Source organism: Centroberyx affinis, unplaced genomic scaffold (assembly GCF_046629955.1).
Source record: "Centroberyx affinis isolate AG114_WGS23_722 - 3 ecotype Tasmania unplaced genomic scaffold, CSIRO-AGI_Caff_v1 ptg003262l_1, whole genome shotgun sequence".
NCBI classification, from domain to species: Eukaryota; Metazoa; Chordata; class Actinopteri; order Beryciformes; family Berycidae; genus Centroberyx; species Centroberyx affinis.
In genome coordinates, this window is record NW_027281285.1 from 278814 (window position 1) to 296907 (window position 18094).

General features: G+C 44.9%; 2 protein-coding genes across 3 annotated transcripts in view; both read left to right on the forward strand.

Annotated features, from left to right (window-relative positions):
- Positions 1-8744, forward strand: part of arhgef10 (Rho guanine nucleotide exchange factor (GEF) 10) — a 56563-nt gene extending 47819 nt beyond the window's left edge. The window contains exons 28-30 of one of the 2 annotated variants that reach the window (XM_071538343.1): positions 6289-6411; positions 7089-7628; positions 7735-8744. In XM_071538343.1, the coding sequence (XP_071394444.1) occupies positions 6289-6411; positions 7089-7597 (632 nt within the window). In that variant the 3' untranslated portion in view covers positions 7598-7628; positions 7735-8744. The remainder of the gene's footprint in view (positions 1-6288; positions 6412-7088; positions 7629-7734) is intronic. The other variant, XM_071538342.1, reaches the window with a different exon arrangement.
- A 2428-nt stretch (positions 8745-11172) lies between these two features.
- LOC139660249 (kelch repeat and BTB domain-containing protein 11) lies at positions 11173-16358 on the forward strand. The gene is made up of 2 exons (XM_071538347.1): positions 11173-11560; positions 12199-16358. Exon 2 carries the CDS (start codon positions 12299-12301, stop codon positions 14480-14482), a length of 2184 nt encoding a protein of 727 aa, XP_071394448.1. The 5' UTR covers positions 11173-11560; positions 12199-12298; the 3' UTR covers positions 14483-16358.
- Positions 16359-18094: the final 1736 nt, after the last annotated feature.

Genomic DNA, 18094 nt, shown 5'->3' on the forward strand with positions numbered 1-18094 from the left:
CAACGGTAGATGTCAGGTTTTGGTGTCAGTCCCTCAGAAACAAAGAGCGAGGGCTTCTTTCCGACTCACCAACATTCAACAGTCATACAGGGAGAAATCCATCATAGAAGAGGCAGATACCAATTTCTCCACTGAGAGTAGCCTCAATAGACCAGAATGCAATGCAGCCTCAAGACATGTGTTTTGAGTAAGAGGCACGACTCTCACTTTTTTGTGACTGGAATGCACGGTCTCTTGCTTTTACTATGCTTTTGGTATCACTGTTGCTGTTGCTCTCTCCACCTACACATACTGGATGCAACACATTCAGGCAGTTCTCTGGGGGTTGTAGAAAGGCATTCTGGGAAACGTAAGAAATCACTTACTGAAGTAGAAGTAGATGAGGCACGTTGAGGGAAAGTAGGTTCACCAAAAGAGTAAATTACAACACTTCATCACAAAATAACTCCTGGAACACATTGAACATCACATATTGATGATATATAACAGAGTAACAGTGTCTGGGGTTGGAATTTCTCTTAAATCACCTAATATAGTACTGAGTTGAGTAATTCTGATGTGAACAGAGGTTTTACCTGCTTTGAAGAGCCATTCCTTCTTACTTTCATCATCCCACCATAATGGTGATGGATCGTGCCCCTTCAAACTCTGATTGTGCAAACCATTGCAGATGTATACTAGTTGGTAATCACCAGGTAGAAATACCTGCAGCACAGTGTCAGAGAGGCAAAACAAATGAGCCATAGATCAGAGCTAGTTTGAGTCCAGACTAGTTTTATTGTGGATAGCAAATGTTTTTGTGTAGAAGCTATGAAGAAGACGGATGTTTCTAGATTCACTATGAGCAGCATTTACTTCAGTGCAGGAACCTACATTTGGCATCTACACTGTAATGTCCTTTGGACCCAGAATTTGAACTTGTATCATGTAAAGAGAGTATACAAAATAATATAATCCCATGAGTGAATTGCATCATACCATAACACCGCCTTGAAGTGTGTTTCCTTCCACATTGATTAGTTTTGTTGCTATGGCAATTGTGATTACAGTCACGTTAGATAATGTAGTTTATTTAGTGCGTGGCAGTTGGGAATGTGACATGGGCAGTTTTCAGCCCTCTGGTTTTAAGGCCTCGAGCCAAACATCCGAGTCGAGGACGTCCAGATCAAATCAAGCGTCTTTAACTGTGACAGTCGTCCCGCACTGAAGTCATCAGAGCAGCCTGCTGTGCTGGAACTTGTAATCTGCTGTATTACATCAGCCTTGACCCAATATAATCTGTCTGCCTCTGCTCTGGGCCTGTCTGGCCTTTAATATCGCTACACACACAGACAGCCTGTAAGGATGATTGTAGGTTTATTGGTGCGGGGGTGGGGGGGTTTGTTCCTGTTGGCATGAAGTCTGTATTTGTGTAGTCTGATAGCTGCTGCTTTCCATCTCTTTTTCCTCCACGCTGAGTAATGCGGACAGCTGTGTTCGTCTATGGTTTGGCGTGCATTTCCTGGAGCGTTCTTATAATGTTGTCTTGAAGTTTTATACAAATAGCTTGTGACAGTAGACTTTTTGCCTCCCCCTTGAAGCTGGGCTGTACAGTATATTGATGATACGTAACTGATGTTTTGATCTGAGTTTTGATTTGTGGTGATGAGTGTGTGTGTTTTGTGGTGACTGTGTGGAGATGTGGATTAATCTGTGTGTGTGCGTGTGAAAGAGAGTGAGTGTTTGTGAGTGTGTTTTGGTCAGCAGTTAATGACTAGCCTGCTGTTTTTCTGCACTGTCTGTTGTTTTAACAGCGTCATTAACAGTGCTGTCATCAGGCCAGCTATGCCTAGACTGTGTGCACATTGAGTCTTGAAGGGGATTGCTCTGTTGTTGCCAAAAGGTTCTAATAACATTCAGAAAGGCATCAGAGATATGTGGCTACAAAGTGATTAAAGAGCATGTGTGGGAGTTGTGTAATATCTGCTAAAGCAGGGTAGCTCTTTTCAAAAGACACTTATCTCACCCTGTGTTACTTTACAAAGGGGAAGGACACGTTTATTAATCAGCTGACTATCAGATCTCATGTAATGATTTCTAGAGAGATGGTTTTAATTGTTAATATAGTCTGCCGAATGGAATATTGCTGCTTTTTGGAGCAGCTGTGCAGAGAGAATACAGTGTTGAGGAAGGTTAAAAACAAACACAAGAAAGAACCACAGCATATCACTGCGCTCTGTATCCATGGCTACAAGTTGTTCACCATGGCAGAATTTCAAACAGCAAGTTATGCACCGTCATGCTTGTGATTGCAAGGCTAAGAGATTTCATTTGCCATGGACTGTACTGGATTATACAGTTGAAGCACGGAATTTACAGAGCCATGGGTTTCTTAGGAAACGCCACCTGGTTGCAAGTAAAAATCTAAGAGGACTGGTTGCTTTGAGTATCCACATTCACATGACCTTGTAGGAAAATCTCTCTCCAATACCCAGTGTTTCGAGTCACAAGTGGAAGGCCTCTTTTTTCAGTCAGATGTAAATGATAACGCTAGCCTGCTTTGGGACCTCAGTGCCTATATTAACTAATAGGATCCATGCAACCACAGAGGAAGCTGGTTCTGGGAGAGATCACCACTCATGAAAACCTTCGTCCTCCAGGCCTCGCTACTAAGAGCTCACTTCCTCTGATAACAGCATCGGGTCGCTGGCCTATCGCTTGGCATGGGAGTCTGAGGCTTTTCCCCCTGTCTGACCAGGGGGAAAAGCCAAACCTCCAACCCACCCCTGTCCCCACTGTGTCACCCTGCCTGGTTTGGTCAGCCTAGGTTTCTCTCCACAAGGGATATTTTTAATGCAGCGGTTGCATTCAACCCGCCTGCTTGCCACTCTTTCTTCTGTGCGTTGTGATCTGCACTTTTCCAGAATGTGCCACAGTAGCGCTTATCGCCACTGGCTGCTGCTGTGGAGTAGAGTGAGACCAAGAATGTGCTGTTTCTGCAAAAACTCTGACGTAAATGGAATTGCCAGTCAAAGTGCTTGGGCACGAGGGACTGCCTGCAATCAGCGTGTTAGAGGCCAAGAAAGTGATGGGTCATTCATTTGCCATTCTGTACTCCATTAATTCTTGTTTACTTAGACACAAGAGATAAAAGACCAATGTCAGCTCATGACAAAGCTACAGGAAATAGCATTATTCTGATATTTGATTTGCAGAGACGAGTTCTGCATTACCCCATTCCGAGAAGTCCACATTATTATGAAGGGATATTGCGTTACAGATCCTAATGCAATTTTGGCTGGTCGACAGAACGTGCGCTCCGGGCTCTGGGATTGATCAAGTGAACGATATCACCACAGAATCACCAGAGGAGAAAGGAACATGTAGGGCGTTGTCTGCAGCTTAAATGCCACCATGAATGGTGGAGTGTTGAATGCAGGACGTGCCCTAGGTGGGGTTATCCTTCTCATGTTCATGCATGCTGGAACGATTCTTGCTAAATCCCGTCTTTGCAGAAAGGAGTTCCTCACCCAGGCACTTGACGCATGGCGGTCTTTTAATGGGTTCTAATAGCAGTCATTTGCACCGTAAGTCATAGCTTGTTATTTGTAAAAGAACCTTATTATGATTATATGTGTATATGTTTTAGAGTGATTTGGTGGTATTAGTGTTGTACTGATTTGGCGGTATTGGCATTATACAGTCAAAACACACAGTTTCCTCGCTATATTGCCTCCAAACTCATCTGAACTGCTTCATCCTCCAAGTCTGACACCTTTAGAAACAGAGATGCACCCTGAATACATTGCTACATCATGTCCACCTATCTTACTGTTCTGTGGTTTTATTTTATCTAACCTTTACTGAACCAATTTAGACAAGACTGAGATTAAGAATTTATTTTATAAGGTGCTACATTGTGACAAATACAAACGTTTCAGACCAACAACATACAATAATATAATAGGTCACAATCTAGTCAAAGTCGCATTAAAGAAAGTAAAACTGTGTAAAATCTAAATGCAGTTAAAGTCACATAAAGGACAGAGAGAACAAATGGAAATGTTCTTTATAAGCACTCCAGAAGGCAGTAGTCCAGTATCAAACCAGACTGTACTGCGTTGATGTTTCCCAGAGGATGGTGGCTGGCTGGCTGCTGTGCTGCTGAGGGTCTAGTCTGCCTTTGTCTGCTCCACTGTGACCTCAATAGGCAGCCATGCATGGTCTAATGGGAGACAAACACAGGGGGGTCAGTAAATAACACCTCCAGCCCCTCTTTGTTTGTAGGCCGCTGCTGCCCACCTTGCAACATGGATCGTACACTAATTCCTGAAGGAACCTCCACTACGCTAAGATAGAGGGGTTGAATAGATGGCACTGGATAAGATATATCTACACTTTAATCTGAGATAACTCCAGCTGCAACTCATTTTATTTACACCCTTCCATTGTCTTGATGTAATCTTCCCTAGAAAGTATTAGATCGAAATAGAGATTTAGAGATGCGTTTCTTCGTAACCACTTCGCATACATGGTAATCTCAAAATGTCTGACACTTTTTTCCTCACCTGCTAACGGCTCGTAAACAAAATTATCTGCCATGAATAGTTTTTACTGGCCATAATAATGAATATACACTTTTTATATATATATCCCCTACTCATTGTCAATGCTATTTTGTGTATAGAATCAGGTAGTGTGTTAATATCAACCTTGTTCACTCACTTATACGGATATATATGCAACAGAAATCAAATCAGTTGGTCATAAATTTCACTGGCATTTGGCTCTTGACTGTTAATTTTGGACCCTGGACACTCCCATTATCTTTACAAAAGAAGAAATGTGGAGGAAGGGTTAAAACCTATTTTCCAGTCATAGAGACTGGAACTATGACTACTCACATTGTGCTGATACGAGTTATTTCTGGACTGATTGAATGGCTGATATAGTGTATCAACGTAATGCTTGGGATGTGCTCCTCCCTCCTGCTGTTGGTTGTCAAGAATAAGTGCAGATCAAAGTGGTGCTCTGGTGTGGGATCAGGTCCAGAGCCAGGCCATGTTGACGTTCACTCTGGGTTTATTTTAGTTCACCCTCTGGGTGGGGAACTCCAAATATTATGAAAGGAGGAAGTTGAGCAAGGCCCCCAACCAGCAGTCTGTGTGTCTCAGCTAACTCTGGGCCCTCATTAGAAGCACATGTGGGCAAGGCTCAGGTCTTCTGCTCTGGTTTACAGTGGGAAGTGATTTCCAGCTTGCCTATCTGCCTGGCTGGCTGACCGGCTGGTTTCTTGGAAGTATGGAGTCAGGAGTGGCGTGTGTGTGCCCCATGCAAGGGGTCACCTACAATGAGGGGGGTCAGGCATAGAGATTGGCAGTAATTTCTCTTAAAGCCCCTGAGAATTACTTTGAGGGAGGAAACCCAAGTCAAGCTGTTGGAGCAGCAGTGACTCATGACAGTCTTGCCTCCCACAGAGCACAACTGGTAGGGCTGTTATTGCAAAACCTTTTTTAAAAGATCTGACTAATTACCATTCTTTGCAGAGTTTATTCCCATGATTAAGCTAATGTGTGGCAACAGTCTGAGAAGAGTGCCAAATTCCACACAAGTCACCTAACGCAGACTGTCGGCGAGCCTGAATTTATTGCCACACATGTTGAAAGGTGCTGTTAACTTAACAATCTCGGCATTTACAGTCCAAAGTGGCGTCTCATGGTGCAGTGATCTTTCTGACCAGGAGGGAAGGAAAAAGGACAGGGGCAGATTGTCCTGCCCTAGCTGCCCCAGGCTTTCTGAATAGAGGCAGAGCCGCTTGCTTAATTACTGCATTACGCTTCACTCATTCTATTACATAACACTTTTGTGTTTGTTTGTTTGACTCAAAGCAGACCATAATGGTGCCTTTTTATGAGTTGAAAGAGACATTTGAAAAGAGCTGCTTTTATCGCGGCTCCTCTTTAGATTGCCCTGGAGACAAATAACCGTTAAACGTTATCGCTGCGGTAATGCCCCCTCTCACTAAATAGATGCACCTCCCTCCCTCCTACCACACTGTACTCAAGCCCGGTGAAGTGGCCCATTAACTATGCACTAATTTCCAGGAGACATAAGTGTACTTGATCACAGTGTGTCTGTGTGAGGTCCAACTGTCAACGTCTGACCCTGGAAATCACTCAGGGTGGGAGTCCTTGTTTGCCAAGAAACATTTGTTAGCTATTTCTCTCAATGTTTGGACAAAATAACAGTGGGTTCACAAAATGCTGCTCTTGAGAAGGAGTTTTAATTTGCGATTTTGTTTCTCCATAGGGAACCAGAGAGTGTCAGTGAGCAGTCTGCTGGTTTGCCACGGTCTGCTCCTGGTAGGGACCAACCTGGGGGTGACCGTGGCCCTCTCTGTGCCCAGACTGCAGGGCATCCCCAAGGTCACAGGTAACACTGACACACCCAGCATATCAAATATCCTAATGTGGTTACATACTGCATGCCCATTTAATTTCTTTGATTTGAACAGGGTCTGTCACAGGGAGCAAACCTGTACTGCAGTTCAGTCAGATGACTTTTACAGTCATGAAGGTTGTGGTGTTGCATTCCTCAGTTCTTAAGTGCACAAGAAGTTCAATAGGGGTTAATTTGCCACAGTAATTATACATACCTGCAGGAGGCCCGGGCTTGGAGCTGTTATTCTAACATTACCCTTTTCTGTTTATATTTAAACTCAAAAGGTATAACATATGAAAAATGCATTTCTAGCAATAACAAATGATTGTATGTCTGTGTAGTCAGTTTACAAAGAGTTAATCCTCTTTTTGTACTTTTGTTAACATTTTGTACCACCTACTATGCTACAAAACTATTTTAAAAAGCATTTATTTGGGGTTTTATGTGTAAGATCAACTCTATTCTATCTATATGGAGTTGAAATTTGAGAATTTGTGTGATGTGACTGAACTGTGTAGAGCCATTAATGTCACCCAACTTGTGATACTGGCTTCCTTTGAGATCCTTTGCCTCTGGTACACAATGTCTCACATCCACAAATACACAACAAACTGTGTAAAATATCCAGGAAGATGAATATTTAGTGACGTGGCTGTATCTGTTGGTAGGTCGGGGTATGGTGTCCTTCCACGCTCACAACGGAGCAGTGAAGTTCCTCACCATGGCTGCTGCTGTGTGCAACCGGCCCTCCGGCCTCCCAACCGCCAGCCCCCCCGCCTCGGCCCAGCCAGCGGAGGCAGAGGACGGGGAGAAGCCCCCGCCGCCCCCTCAGGACTCTGCGCCGACTCCCCTGCAGGGACGAGGTGTGTGGCTGGGGGAGGCGGGCTGCACCACCATGGCTCTCCAGGACTCGCTGTCGTCCTCGTCCTGCGGCTCCCTGGCGCCGTCCCAGGGCTCGCTGGAGCACGGGCCCGAGGACGGGGCCCTCTACGACCTGCTCCACGACCCGGCCCACCACCAGAGGGGCCGCCGGGCCGGCAGGGTGGACGTCAGCTCTCTGCTGGTGGTGTCCGGAGGCCTGGGCCACCGCAGGGTCAACAGGAAGACCAAGCAGTCCCGGCACGAAGACACCACCTCCACCATCATGGTCTGGCAGATCCCCCTACTCAACATGTGACTCCGAGAGACACCAACACCGCCACAGTAAGGTAGCATTTTATCAATCACCGGTAGATTGAGAGACAAAAGTGTTCCGTATAAGCCATATATTACCTTATATACCATATATTACCTGTATCCCTTGTCTCTTTCCAGGTTAAAACGCGGGAGTGCTGCTGAGTGCTGCACACATACACTCACAAGGAGATGAGTTATCACACTTCACTGAACGTTTGGGATCAATCAATTCAACTAAATGCCTTATTGAAACCAGTATTGCACTCCGCAAGGTTCCCAAGGTGGTTCTGAAGACTTCTCGTATTCAGAGACATACTGTGTGCGCATCTGCCATTAGACAACAAGGGATGAATATAACCACTGAATCATGACGCCTGACTTCGCTAACAGCAGCCTACGGACCGTTCGGTCCTTAATAGAAAAGGAATCCTGTTAAGATGGATGTGCATGTTTAAAAAAAACAAAAAAAAAACACTGAAATGTCTTTAATTTCACACTCCTGCAAAGTTGGCTGGCGTTCTGTAACATGGCTAATATATTACATTACACTTTAGTCTTTATGCCATACCAGTTTACTGTATAGGACTGCAGTATTGAAACCAGTGTTGAAAATAATTTTTGGGGAATGAGACTTCAGAAATGACTTTTTCCAGCTTGGAAAGAGTGTGAGATAAACGCTTCATCATTAGGAAGATTTAGTTTTGGCCAGACATTGTTCATCTCCATGGCCAGTTCAGAGTTGTAAATATGAAGTATGACAACTCAGATGGACATGGGTTTGTTTTAGTTTTTTGTTTTTGGGGAGGGGGGGGGTCATGGAGAAGTCCTGTGTTTCTATGGAATCACATAATTTTTCGTTGGTACACTGAAGATAATCCAGTGCTTGTACCATTGTGCTAACAGAGAAAAGGGGGGTAAAGGGTTAAATATTGAAGACTGAATTCGTCTGGAAAGGCTTGATGAGAATCCCTGGCTGGCCAGGTTCCGACTCATAGGAAATGGATGAGAGCGATGTTATCACCAGGAGAGATTTCTGTTTTGCCCTAACGCATTTTTGTTTCTCACTCAAGGGTATTTAAAAAAAAAAGATAAAAAGCTTTATACTTTCGTCACATTTTGTATGTACTTCTGTTATGTATATTAACAAATCTATAAACATTGTTTTATTCAGCAGCCTTGTGTAGTCTCATGTTGGATCTTCAAAGCATGCCATTCTGTTTTAACCAATAATGCTATCAGTGATATTTTTTCATTAGAATATCCCTTTATGTTAAACTATTGTCCAACAATAGTCTTGTTGAAAAGATGACTCTATTCCTGGGAAATATCTTCCTTTCATAGAGCATTTTGCAGCTAAACACAAGTCACACTGACTAAACCTAACACATTTTGGTCATGTTCAACACCAGTTGTAGTAAACCTGTATTAAGAGATCCAGGAACGATAGAGTGTGAGTGTGCAAGCTGTTTTCCTTCCCTCAAACCAACCTTGTACTTGTACTACCTCTCTGATCATGTGCAGCTATCGATACATGCTGGGACTAGCAGTGTGCCTGAGGGGCCGCAGGAACCCGGCCTGATACAGCTCTTCCGGGATTTCACTCTTCATTTCTCCTACTGCCGTACAGAGAGGGTCAGGACATGTTCGCTTTCATAACGCCCACATCCACTGTTACGCAATCACATTTCACTATATTATCTGCGCTAACAAAAATAGCCAAGATGAAGTTCTGCCCTTGATCCGAAGGGTTCCTCTTTCAGTCAATAATCGCACTGGTGTTCCTGTGCTATAATCCACTGGACCCCGGGGTGTTCCCAAATATTATCATCTGATTTTCAGTATCTTATGTGCTGACCTATAAGCTAATATTCAACCGCTGTAACTGAATACTGACTAACCAGTGTAGAAATACAAAGTGGCAACGCCTCAGTCTCTTGCACTGTACCAGTCCAGCTCCCACAACTAAGTAACCCACAGTTATCAGTGTCTCACTGGGTGTTGTCATTAATCACATATCAAGGCCACCCTGCAACTGGAAATCTTTTGTTTTTCCCCCTGACCCTGAGGTTTCCATGGAGACGCGCATTTTGTGTGTGTGTGTGTGTGTGTGTGTATCAGTCAGCAGCAAGTCCTTTGTTCTCTAAATAAGCAGCATTAAACCTCCCAGCAGAATGCCCTCTAATCTCAGTAGCGCTGATGGTTGTGCGATGCCCTTGCAGTGGCTCCTATTTTTAAATGTGAAGGCCAGTTGTTAAGACATGCAGTCTCCATGGAAGAGAGGTTAAGGACCCTGGATAAAACTGTCTCCTGCTGATACTGCCCCTGTGAAGTTTGGCTATTTTTCAATAAGGCCTTTTCACATGTTGAGCGCATATGGGAACTGCATGTGACTGCATGCCTCTTGTATCACCGGAGTCACCCATGTACACATTTGTTACAAGTTACATTTCAGTGCATTACTCCAAACACTACTCATATATATAAGTAATGTACTCATTGGTTCATATCTCTCTCACAAGGCTAATGAGAAACAGTATGTGAGCATTTCCAAAAGGAAGAAAGTGGTGACTTATACTTTTAGGGCATTTTTTGGGCATACACATACACTGCTGTTCATACTTTAAGGTTAAAGCTGCTTCATGTAGAATAAACTCAAGAATGGATGTCATTGTTGTAGGGAGCAGTCATGTGAATCCCCTGTATATCCTGACAAACTGTCTCTGCAAAAACAGGTGAAGATATAATGTTCACATGAGTGTTACTGCATTTAAAACATGTATTGGTTTTTGCTTGAAAAAAATGTTACCGTAATATAATTTCCATATAAGTTTATAGTTACCTTACTGTATTTTTTAAAGTCTCCTATTGCATTGCTATACTGTTCCTTTAATATTCCTATAGGGACTAATAGTGTGTCTGTGGTCCTCCATATTGCATTAATAGTGACCCTAATGTAAGCCTACTCAATGGTATTTTATAACTATAATATTCTTCCTGTAGGATATAAGGCCTATATACTGTATAGTCCATAATTTTGCTGTGGTGTTAGTTTTGTATTTTAGAATTTATTATAGGACCATAGGATTACTATAGTTATTTTTCACAAGGGGCCACACTGGAAAAATACCGTTTTATTTGTTTGCCTCTGGTGAAATGAGCTCAAGATTTATTTACAGAGCGGAGTGTGTGTGTGTGTGTGTGTGTGTGTGTGTGTGTGTGTGTGTGTGTGTGTGTGTGTGTGTGTGTGGGGTGGGGTGGGGTGGGGTGGGGGGGTGGGGGGGGGGTCCATCCCACCCCTCACGCCCCCACCCCACCCCTCACGCCCCCACCCCCATCGTGGTACCCAGAACAGGGATGATGCGTAAAGGAATGTCGCATCTCCCTCTCTCTGCGTCCAGTGCGCGCAAAGCAGATGGGGCGCCGTGCTGCCGATGTGTGTAGGGTTAATACCGACGGAGGGGGTGTGGTTTAGATCAATAATAACTGCCTCACTGTAGCCAACTGTAAGAAAAAAACAAAAAGAAAAGAAAAAAAAATCACAGGGTCCAGGGCAAGTACCGTGGCTCCGCTCCATGCTGGACCTATTATTGCCTCAGAGCGGGAGAAAAGACAGTGGATGTGCGCAGCAGCTCTCTGGAGGAAATTACTTGGCGACGGTCATACAGGCGCTGATCTGAAGGAGGTGCGACCTGAAATGACTGTGTGACCGTCCATCTGCCTCTCTTTCAACACGGGAATCGGGGGATATTTCAGCTCAGGAGCGGGTGAAGCAACAGTCCCCCGAGTCAGACGGACAAATTCAGACGGATTCTCGGCGAAATAGACGCAATTCATCCAGGGAACCACGTACGGCTTGCCTGGTTCATCAGGATTGCGACTGCCTTACATAACAGGGGGCTTTTGTTGAGGGACTCGGAGGGAAACTGCTGGTGGCGAGCCGTTTTATCACAGCGAGGAAACGCAGGTGGGTCAAAATAAACTGCTGGTAGGAAAAGAGTCTGTGTTTATTTAATCTCATGTCGTTGAAATTAAAATGGAACACAATATTTATGTTCCTCCTTGATTCCAATGAATGAACTGTTTCCTCGTCATTGATCAGTATGATGGTGGAATGTATTAGACAGCAGAGTTTTTATAAGGATAATTTTAAAATGTCACTCTCCCATCATATTTCGGATTAATTCATCCATCAACGCAACACTATTTGCGCATGCGCTCTGCGCGTCTACAGATTACCACAACTGATGGATAAGCAGGGTGATTATGGCAGTAGGTCATGTCAGTTTACAGCAACAAGCTGTCTGTGGTGATTCCCTCTTTGTTTTGATTAACCTGCAGATGTTACACATACCAAAAATGTTGATGGTGTAACTGCTTCACTGGGTAAGATTTTTTTTTTAAATTAAACATAGCCTAGTTTAAAGAAACAAACAATGGCAGCACAAAGTACATTTTTCCTTCAGATTTCTTCAAGCTTTATTTTATTAGAGAAAGGGCGCCCCTCAGAGTTTGAAGAAGTCCTTGCAGCTTCAGCTGAGCACAATGTTTTTTCTCTGTTTCTGTCTTGCTTTTAAATCCCTTCCTTGTGTTCCCTCCATACAGGTGAAGAGACAGGAGTGGAATTCAAGTCCAAGGCACGGGTTTGTTATCATCCTCAACATGACCGGTGAAGACGTTGCCTCCCACCACCAGTGAACGGGTCATGATGAACGAGGGCCAGAGGCAGGGAGGAAGGGCCTTCACTGTGGAGGCGGACGTCATCCTCCACGCTGTGAACCCTGACCTTGTCTCCCCTGCCGAGGAAGATGGGCAGTTATGTCCAGGTCTGCTGAGGAAGGATGGGAGTGCCCCACATGTCGGGGGGTTCCTGCAGGACAACCAGGATTTCAGTCCAGCGACTCCTACGACGTTCGAGAAGGAATACCTGTTGGATGGGACGCTGATGGAAAATCACCATTTCGATCATCAGAAGGGCAACGGCTCGTACATCTCGAAAGCGAATCAGTTCCACCTCTCGAACGACAAGGGTGTTGTGGAGTTCTCTCTTCATACTGACTCCACTGTGTCTAAGCAGAATGCTGGCATGGACCGAATCTGTACGCATGGTAAAAATGGCATCAGTGAAAACCACAACGGCGCCGGGGCCAAAGTGTCCCACGGTGCAGATTCCTCAGTGTGCTTCTCCAGCCAAGCCAAAGAGGAAGCGGATGGCGGCGTGTCTGTCAGCAGAGAGACTTCTGGGACAAGTCAGTGTCAGATAAAAAACGCTGCCGCCCCCTCCTCCTCGGGGCCGGCGATCGCTGTGCCTGACACTCATTGTATCACCGCTGGCACGCAGCCAGCCGTTGAAGATCTGGCTCGCGCTTTCACTCCCGGCTCCCACGCAGCTGGTCCGCCTGACTATGACACACTGTACGAGCGCTCAGTCCCCAAAACAAACCTAGAGCACGGGGACGGTGGCCAGAGAGCTGAAGACACACGGTCTAAAAAGGAGCCCGACTTAGTCATCGAGGTCGGCGGGCAGAAAATCAATGCTCACAAGTCTGTCCTGGCGGAGAAGAGCGACTACTTCAAAGCACGGCTGTCGCGGGACATCCTGAAAGTGAAAGGGGTGAATTACAAGACTCTGACCGTGTTGATAGACTATGTTTATACTTCTCAGATGAATGTGTGCAAGGACAATGTTGTAGATGTCATCACGGGCGCTAAGATCCTCCAGATCCCCTGTGCCGTCCAGGCTGCCATGGACTCCATGTCTGAACAAATCACCGCAGCGAACTGCTATGAGATTCTGACCATCGCCAAAAAGCAGCGACTCAACGAACTGAAAGAGACCGCCTACAGGTTCATGAGCGACAACTTCCTCCAGATCCTCAAGGACCCCTCTGTGTACGGGCGTCTGACCGGGTCAGAGAGGGACCTGATCCTGAAGAAGAGAACAGAGGGGAAGAGGACTCTGATGGTCGCAGAGATCAACGACGTGTTCGACCGCGTAGCGAGCCGGCCGCCGAGCCGCTGCAGCAGTCGACCACAGAGCCCTTTGTCTGTGTCGTCTTTCGAGGAGAACCACATGATTTACCATTTCAGCGAGGCAGCAAACGACTGGAGGCCTTTGACTGTGATGCCTGAGGACATAAACACTAAAGGGTGCGGGATCTGCACCATGTATAACTACCTGTTTGTGGCAGGGGGAATAAAGGGCTATGGGGACAAGGGCAAGGTTTCAGACAAGGTCTTCTGTTACAACCCCATAACCAGCCGCTGGAGCGAGGTGCGACCTCTGAACCAGGCCCGTGCGCAGCTCAAGCTAGTGTCTATGGATGGTTACCTGTACGCCATCGGAGGGGAATGTTTGTTTACAGTGGAAAAATATGACCCGCGTATGGACCGTTGGACCACGGTGGCCCCCTTGCCCAAGGGAGCCTTTGCGGTGGCCCACGAGGCCACCACCTGTAACGGAGAACTCTACGTTTCCGGGGGCTCGCTCTTCTACCGCCTTCTCAAATACGACCCCAAGAGGGACGAGTGGCAGGAGTGTCCCTACAACAACAGCAGGAAGAAGTCCACTGACATGGTGGCTTTGAAAAGCTTCATCTACCGCTTCGACGTTAACCGCGAACAGGGGATCAACGTGTTCAAGTACAACACCATAGTGAAAATGTGGCACGACTGCGCCTCGCAGAGGCTAGGAAGCCCTTTACCGTTCAGGTGTGCTGTTATCGGGAACTGCATCTACTGTGTGAACAAAACCCAGACTCTTCAGTTCATAGTGGAGGAAGAGAGCGCCTACTTTGTTGAGGAGGCGCTGAGGGCGCCTCTGGAGGCGAAAGGTCTTCTGTTTCCTTTTGTTCTCACTTTGCCTGAAAAGCCTGAAAAAGTTGCATAGTGGTGTGATCCAGAATAACACAGCGTCTCATAGCAAACCTGGAATAGACAGAAGACCTTATACACATTTCAATGTCAGCTTTATATCTCATTGTGTCCAGTTTACCTGCTTGAAATGGAATGTGTGTATTTGCATGGCAAGTTATTGTGTCTACAGGGCAAGCCTTACAAGGAAAACCTTTTTCAGTGTTGAATGAATGCAACAATATATGCATCTGACTGTAGATAATGACATGATGAAAGCAGCAGTAGATTATTTTGTGTATTTCCGGTGTTCAGTTTCGTTTGGTGCACTTTTGTAATTGCGGTTAGTTAGAATAGATATTGTATAGAACATATTAACTAGTTGGCTGGTGGTTTTGATGAGAACATTTTTGAAAATTATTGTATGCAAAAAGGATGGAAGCAGTTATAATACACCCAGAGATGGATGCTTCACATAGGGTCTATGCAAATGAAACAAGCAAACAGGTGAGTGTGCTGTAACGCTGTGCCACTACAACGTTACAATAAGGGGAATCTGACTGGAAGGAATACAGTATTCCCAACTTTCCCACAACAACCCCGATCTGAACTGCCTTCTGCCTTTGAATTAACCTAATGAACCAAGGTCACATTATGACAAAGCTACTGTATTTCTCTTCCACACAAATACTACCCACTGCAGACTTACAAGGCATTTAAAGAGCACAATGTCAGGGGACCTTTTCAGTCAAAACGAATTCTGGATTTCAACTATTTCTGGTGACGCTAAAAACATTCTTGTCACATTGGGTGGATGAAATGTACAAGATCACAGTCTTTATACAGTTCCTTGGGTGGAATGATTTGTATGACCAAAATCTGAAAAACAAAGTATTGATATTGATTGAAAAGGGCACGAATATGTACATCTATTTTTTGGATTCAGAATATTCTATTTTGCTTATAGTGCATACTCACGATCAGATCCTATGTTTTGCACATTTGCCAAAGATAAATAACTATTCAATCAGGCTACAATAAAATGATCAAATCTGAGAGATATTTTTACATATTTTCTTCATAAAGTTCTATATCAAAAGCATTCCTTTGACTTCACCATGATCATATCGAGACTATAGCAATAGCTGTTTTTGTGGGTGGAAGGGCATCATGTCTGCTGCTACAAGCACTTTCAGGAGAGTTTAGAAAAGCCTGCCATTCAAAATGCACCAAGGCACTTCTGCCATCTTTCTTTCCCTGTCTTCATTTCAAGGAAACAGAAACAGAAAATGTACTGGAGTTCTGTGTTTCCCCTCAGAAGAACTTTTAATCTGCTAGCAGGCTACTTACGGTTGAGGCCTATCATAGGGGATTCAGGTCAAAGGTCAAATCAGATAGTATATTGCTTCAGCATCATCACTACATGGCACTTGCTGCATCCGCAAACGAGAACTCCTGGTCTTCTATTTATGCCAAACCCTAATAAGCCATGCTCTTATTGCATTAGTGGACATTAAGACCAATAACGCTACCAATTTTGTTCTTTTAGGTATTTCACACTATTTATCGGCTGCTGCAATAACACATTAGTGGGAGTTTTGTTGAGTTGTAGTGTGGAAGCTGATTCCGATTTATTCTTAGAACAAATGGCTTTTGGTAATGTTTATAGAAGTGTGTCAGAGCCGTCACTGTGACTAAGACAACATGGATGTGGTTTGACTCGTTGGTAATTCGCTGGCTGGCATCAATATTTTTGTGAACTTTTATATGGAACTGGTAGTTTTGGATCTGCTGTTGTGATGGACAGTACAATAATGCAAGGCTTCCTGTTCAAGGCATAAGTGCGCTAACAAACTAACTTGTTGGATAATGTATATCGGTCAAAACTAAGTGCTTCAAATAAAATATTTTGTGTCTGGAAATGATTGGGTTTTGTCTTCCTGTGTAGTCCTGTACTGTTTTTTTGTCATGATGGGGAAGTGCTGCATTTCTTTCAGCTGGTCCTGCCATCTCTGGAACAGGGCTGCCATCTAGTGGCCAAGGACAGTAACAACACCCAGTAATACCGCTACCCAAGTATTTAGCTGATGTGAAATAAACTGCTCATTTCACTGTATTTACCTGGGTAGCAAGAGTAAAAGTAGTGTAGGAACGATGCCATCCTCTGTATAAATCAAGTCTCAATCTGTCTCAATCACATACTTACCCTATCTATATTCAGCAATATGTTAAGACATGTTTTAGAGCTGCATTATATAAATAACTTAGTTTTGACTAAAATGTCAGATGGGATCTTATCATTCCAAGGTCATGGTGTGACATCAGGATGAGGTAAATGTGCCACAACAGTTCCACTTTCATTTCTGAGTTTGACAACAGCATTTAAATTGCAAAACCACACAAACAATTGATACCATAAAAACATAAAAACAACTATAGATCCAACACAGCTTTGATATTTTCTCTACAACATTGTGTGTCCAGCTGTCTTAAATACAATGTTGGCTGTAGAGCCACTTACAGAATTAAAACGATACAGGCGGTGCATTATTTTAAAGATATCATTGGTGATATCGTTTATTAAGGGGAAATACAAGGTAAAGGGGGGAGGGGGTGTCAGGTGGTGGGTTGCAAATGGGTGATGGGGTGAGGAGAGGGAGTGAGCACAGGTGTCAGTGTGCTAAGGTTCTTGGCCTCCTCTGCCTTCTCCTTCTCCTCATTCTGTTGCTTCAGCCTGATCACCAGCTCCTCCACCGCCTTGAGCCTCATGGTCTGCTCATGGTCTTTCTTGACCATTTCCTCCATTTTTTGTTTGAGGACTTCCTTCTCCAGGTGGATGGCATCCTTCTCCTCTTTCTGCGTGGCAATCTCTTTCTCGAGATTTTCGACTTCTTGCCAGTGCGCATGCTTCATCTCACCGATCCTGTTTTTCATTGCCAGCTCATAGGCACTCTGGAGATTTTTTTGGCATTTCAGTTCTTTGCGGAGGTCCTCGTTCTGTTGGCTCAGGAACTGCTTCTCCTCCTTCTCTGCCATCAGCTCGGTGGAAAGCTGCTTTCTGCAGTGGCCCATCTTTCTCAGGAGAAGTCTCTTATCCAGTATCACCTGGTGTTGCTCAATCGTCTTCAACTGAAATGTCTCGAGTTCCCCGGCCAGCTCGTCGGTGTTATGGAGCCTTTCTGTGAGTTCCTCTATTTCTTTGCGGAGGTCGTTGTTTTCTCTGCAGAGGAACTCCTCCTCCTCTCTCTGAGGGTTAGTGGCCTGCTCACATTCCTTCTGGAGGGTCAAATTCTCCCTCTCGCAGGCCCAGAGCTTCATGGCCTGTTCCTTCATGTCTTTGCGGAGCTCCTCGTTCACCCGGCGGAGGCATTCCTCCCCTGCGTGAATGTTCGTGGCCTGCTCCCTGAGCCTCTCCTTTTCTTTCTGGACGGCCATATTGTCCTTCTCGCAGGCCTCCAGTTTCATGGCCTGCTCCTTCAGGTTCCTGCGGAGGTCTTCATTCTCTCGGCAGAGGAACTCGTGGTCCTTGTCTGCCTTAGGCTCCTGGCGTCTGCTTTTGGCCATCTCTTTTTTGAGTGCCTTGAGTTGATGCTGCAGACCCATATTTGCGTGGATTTGGTCCTCATCATATATGGCTCTGTCTCAAACG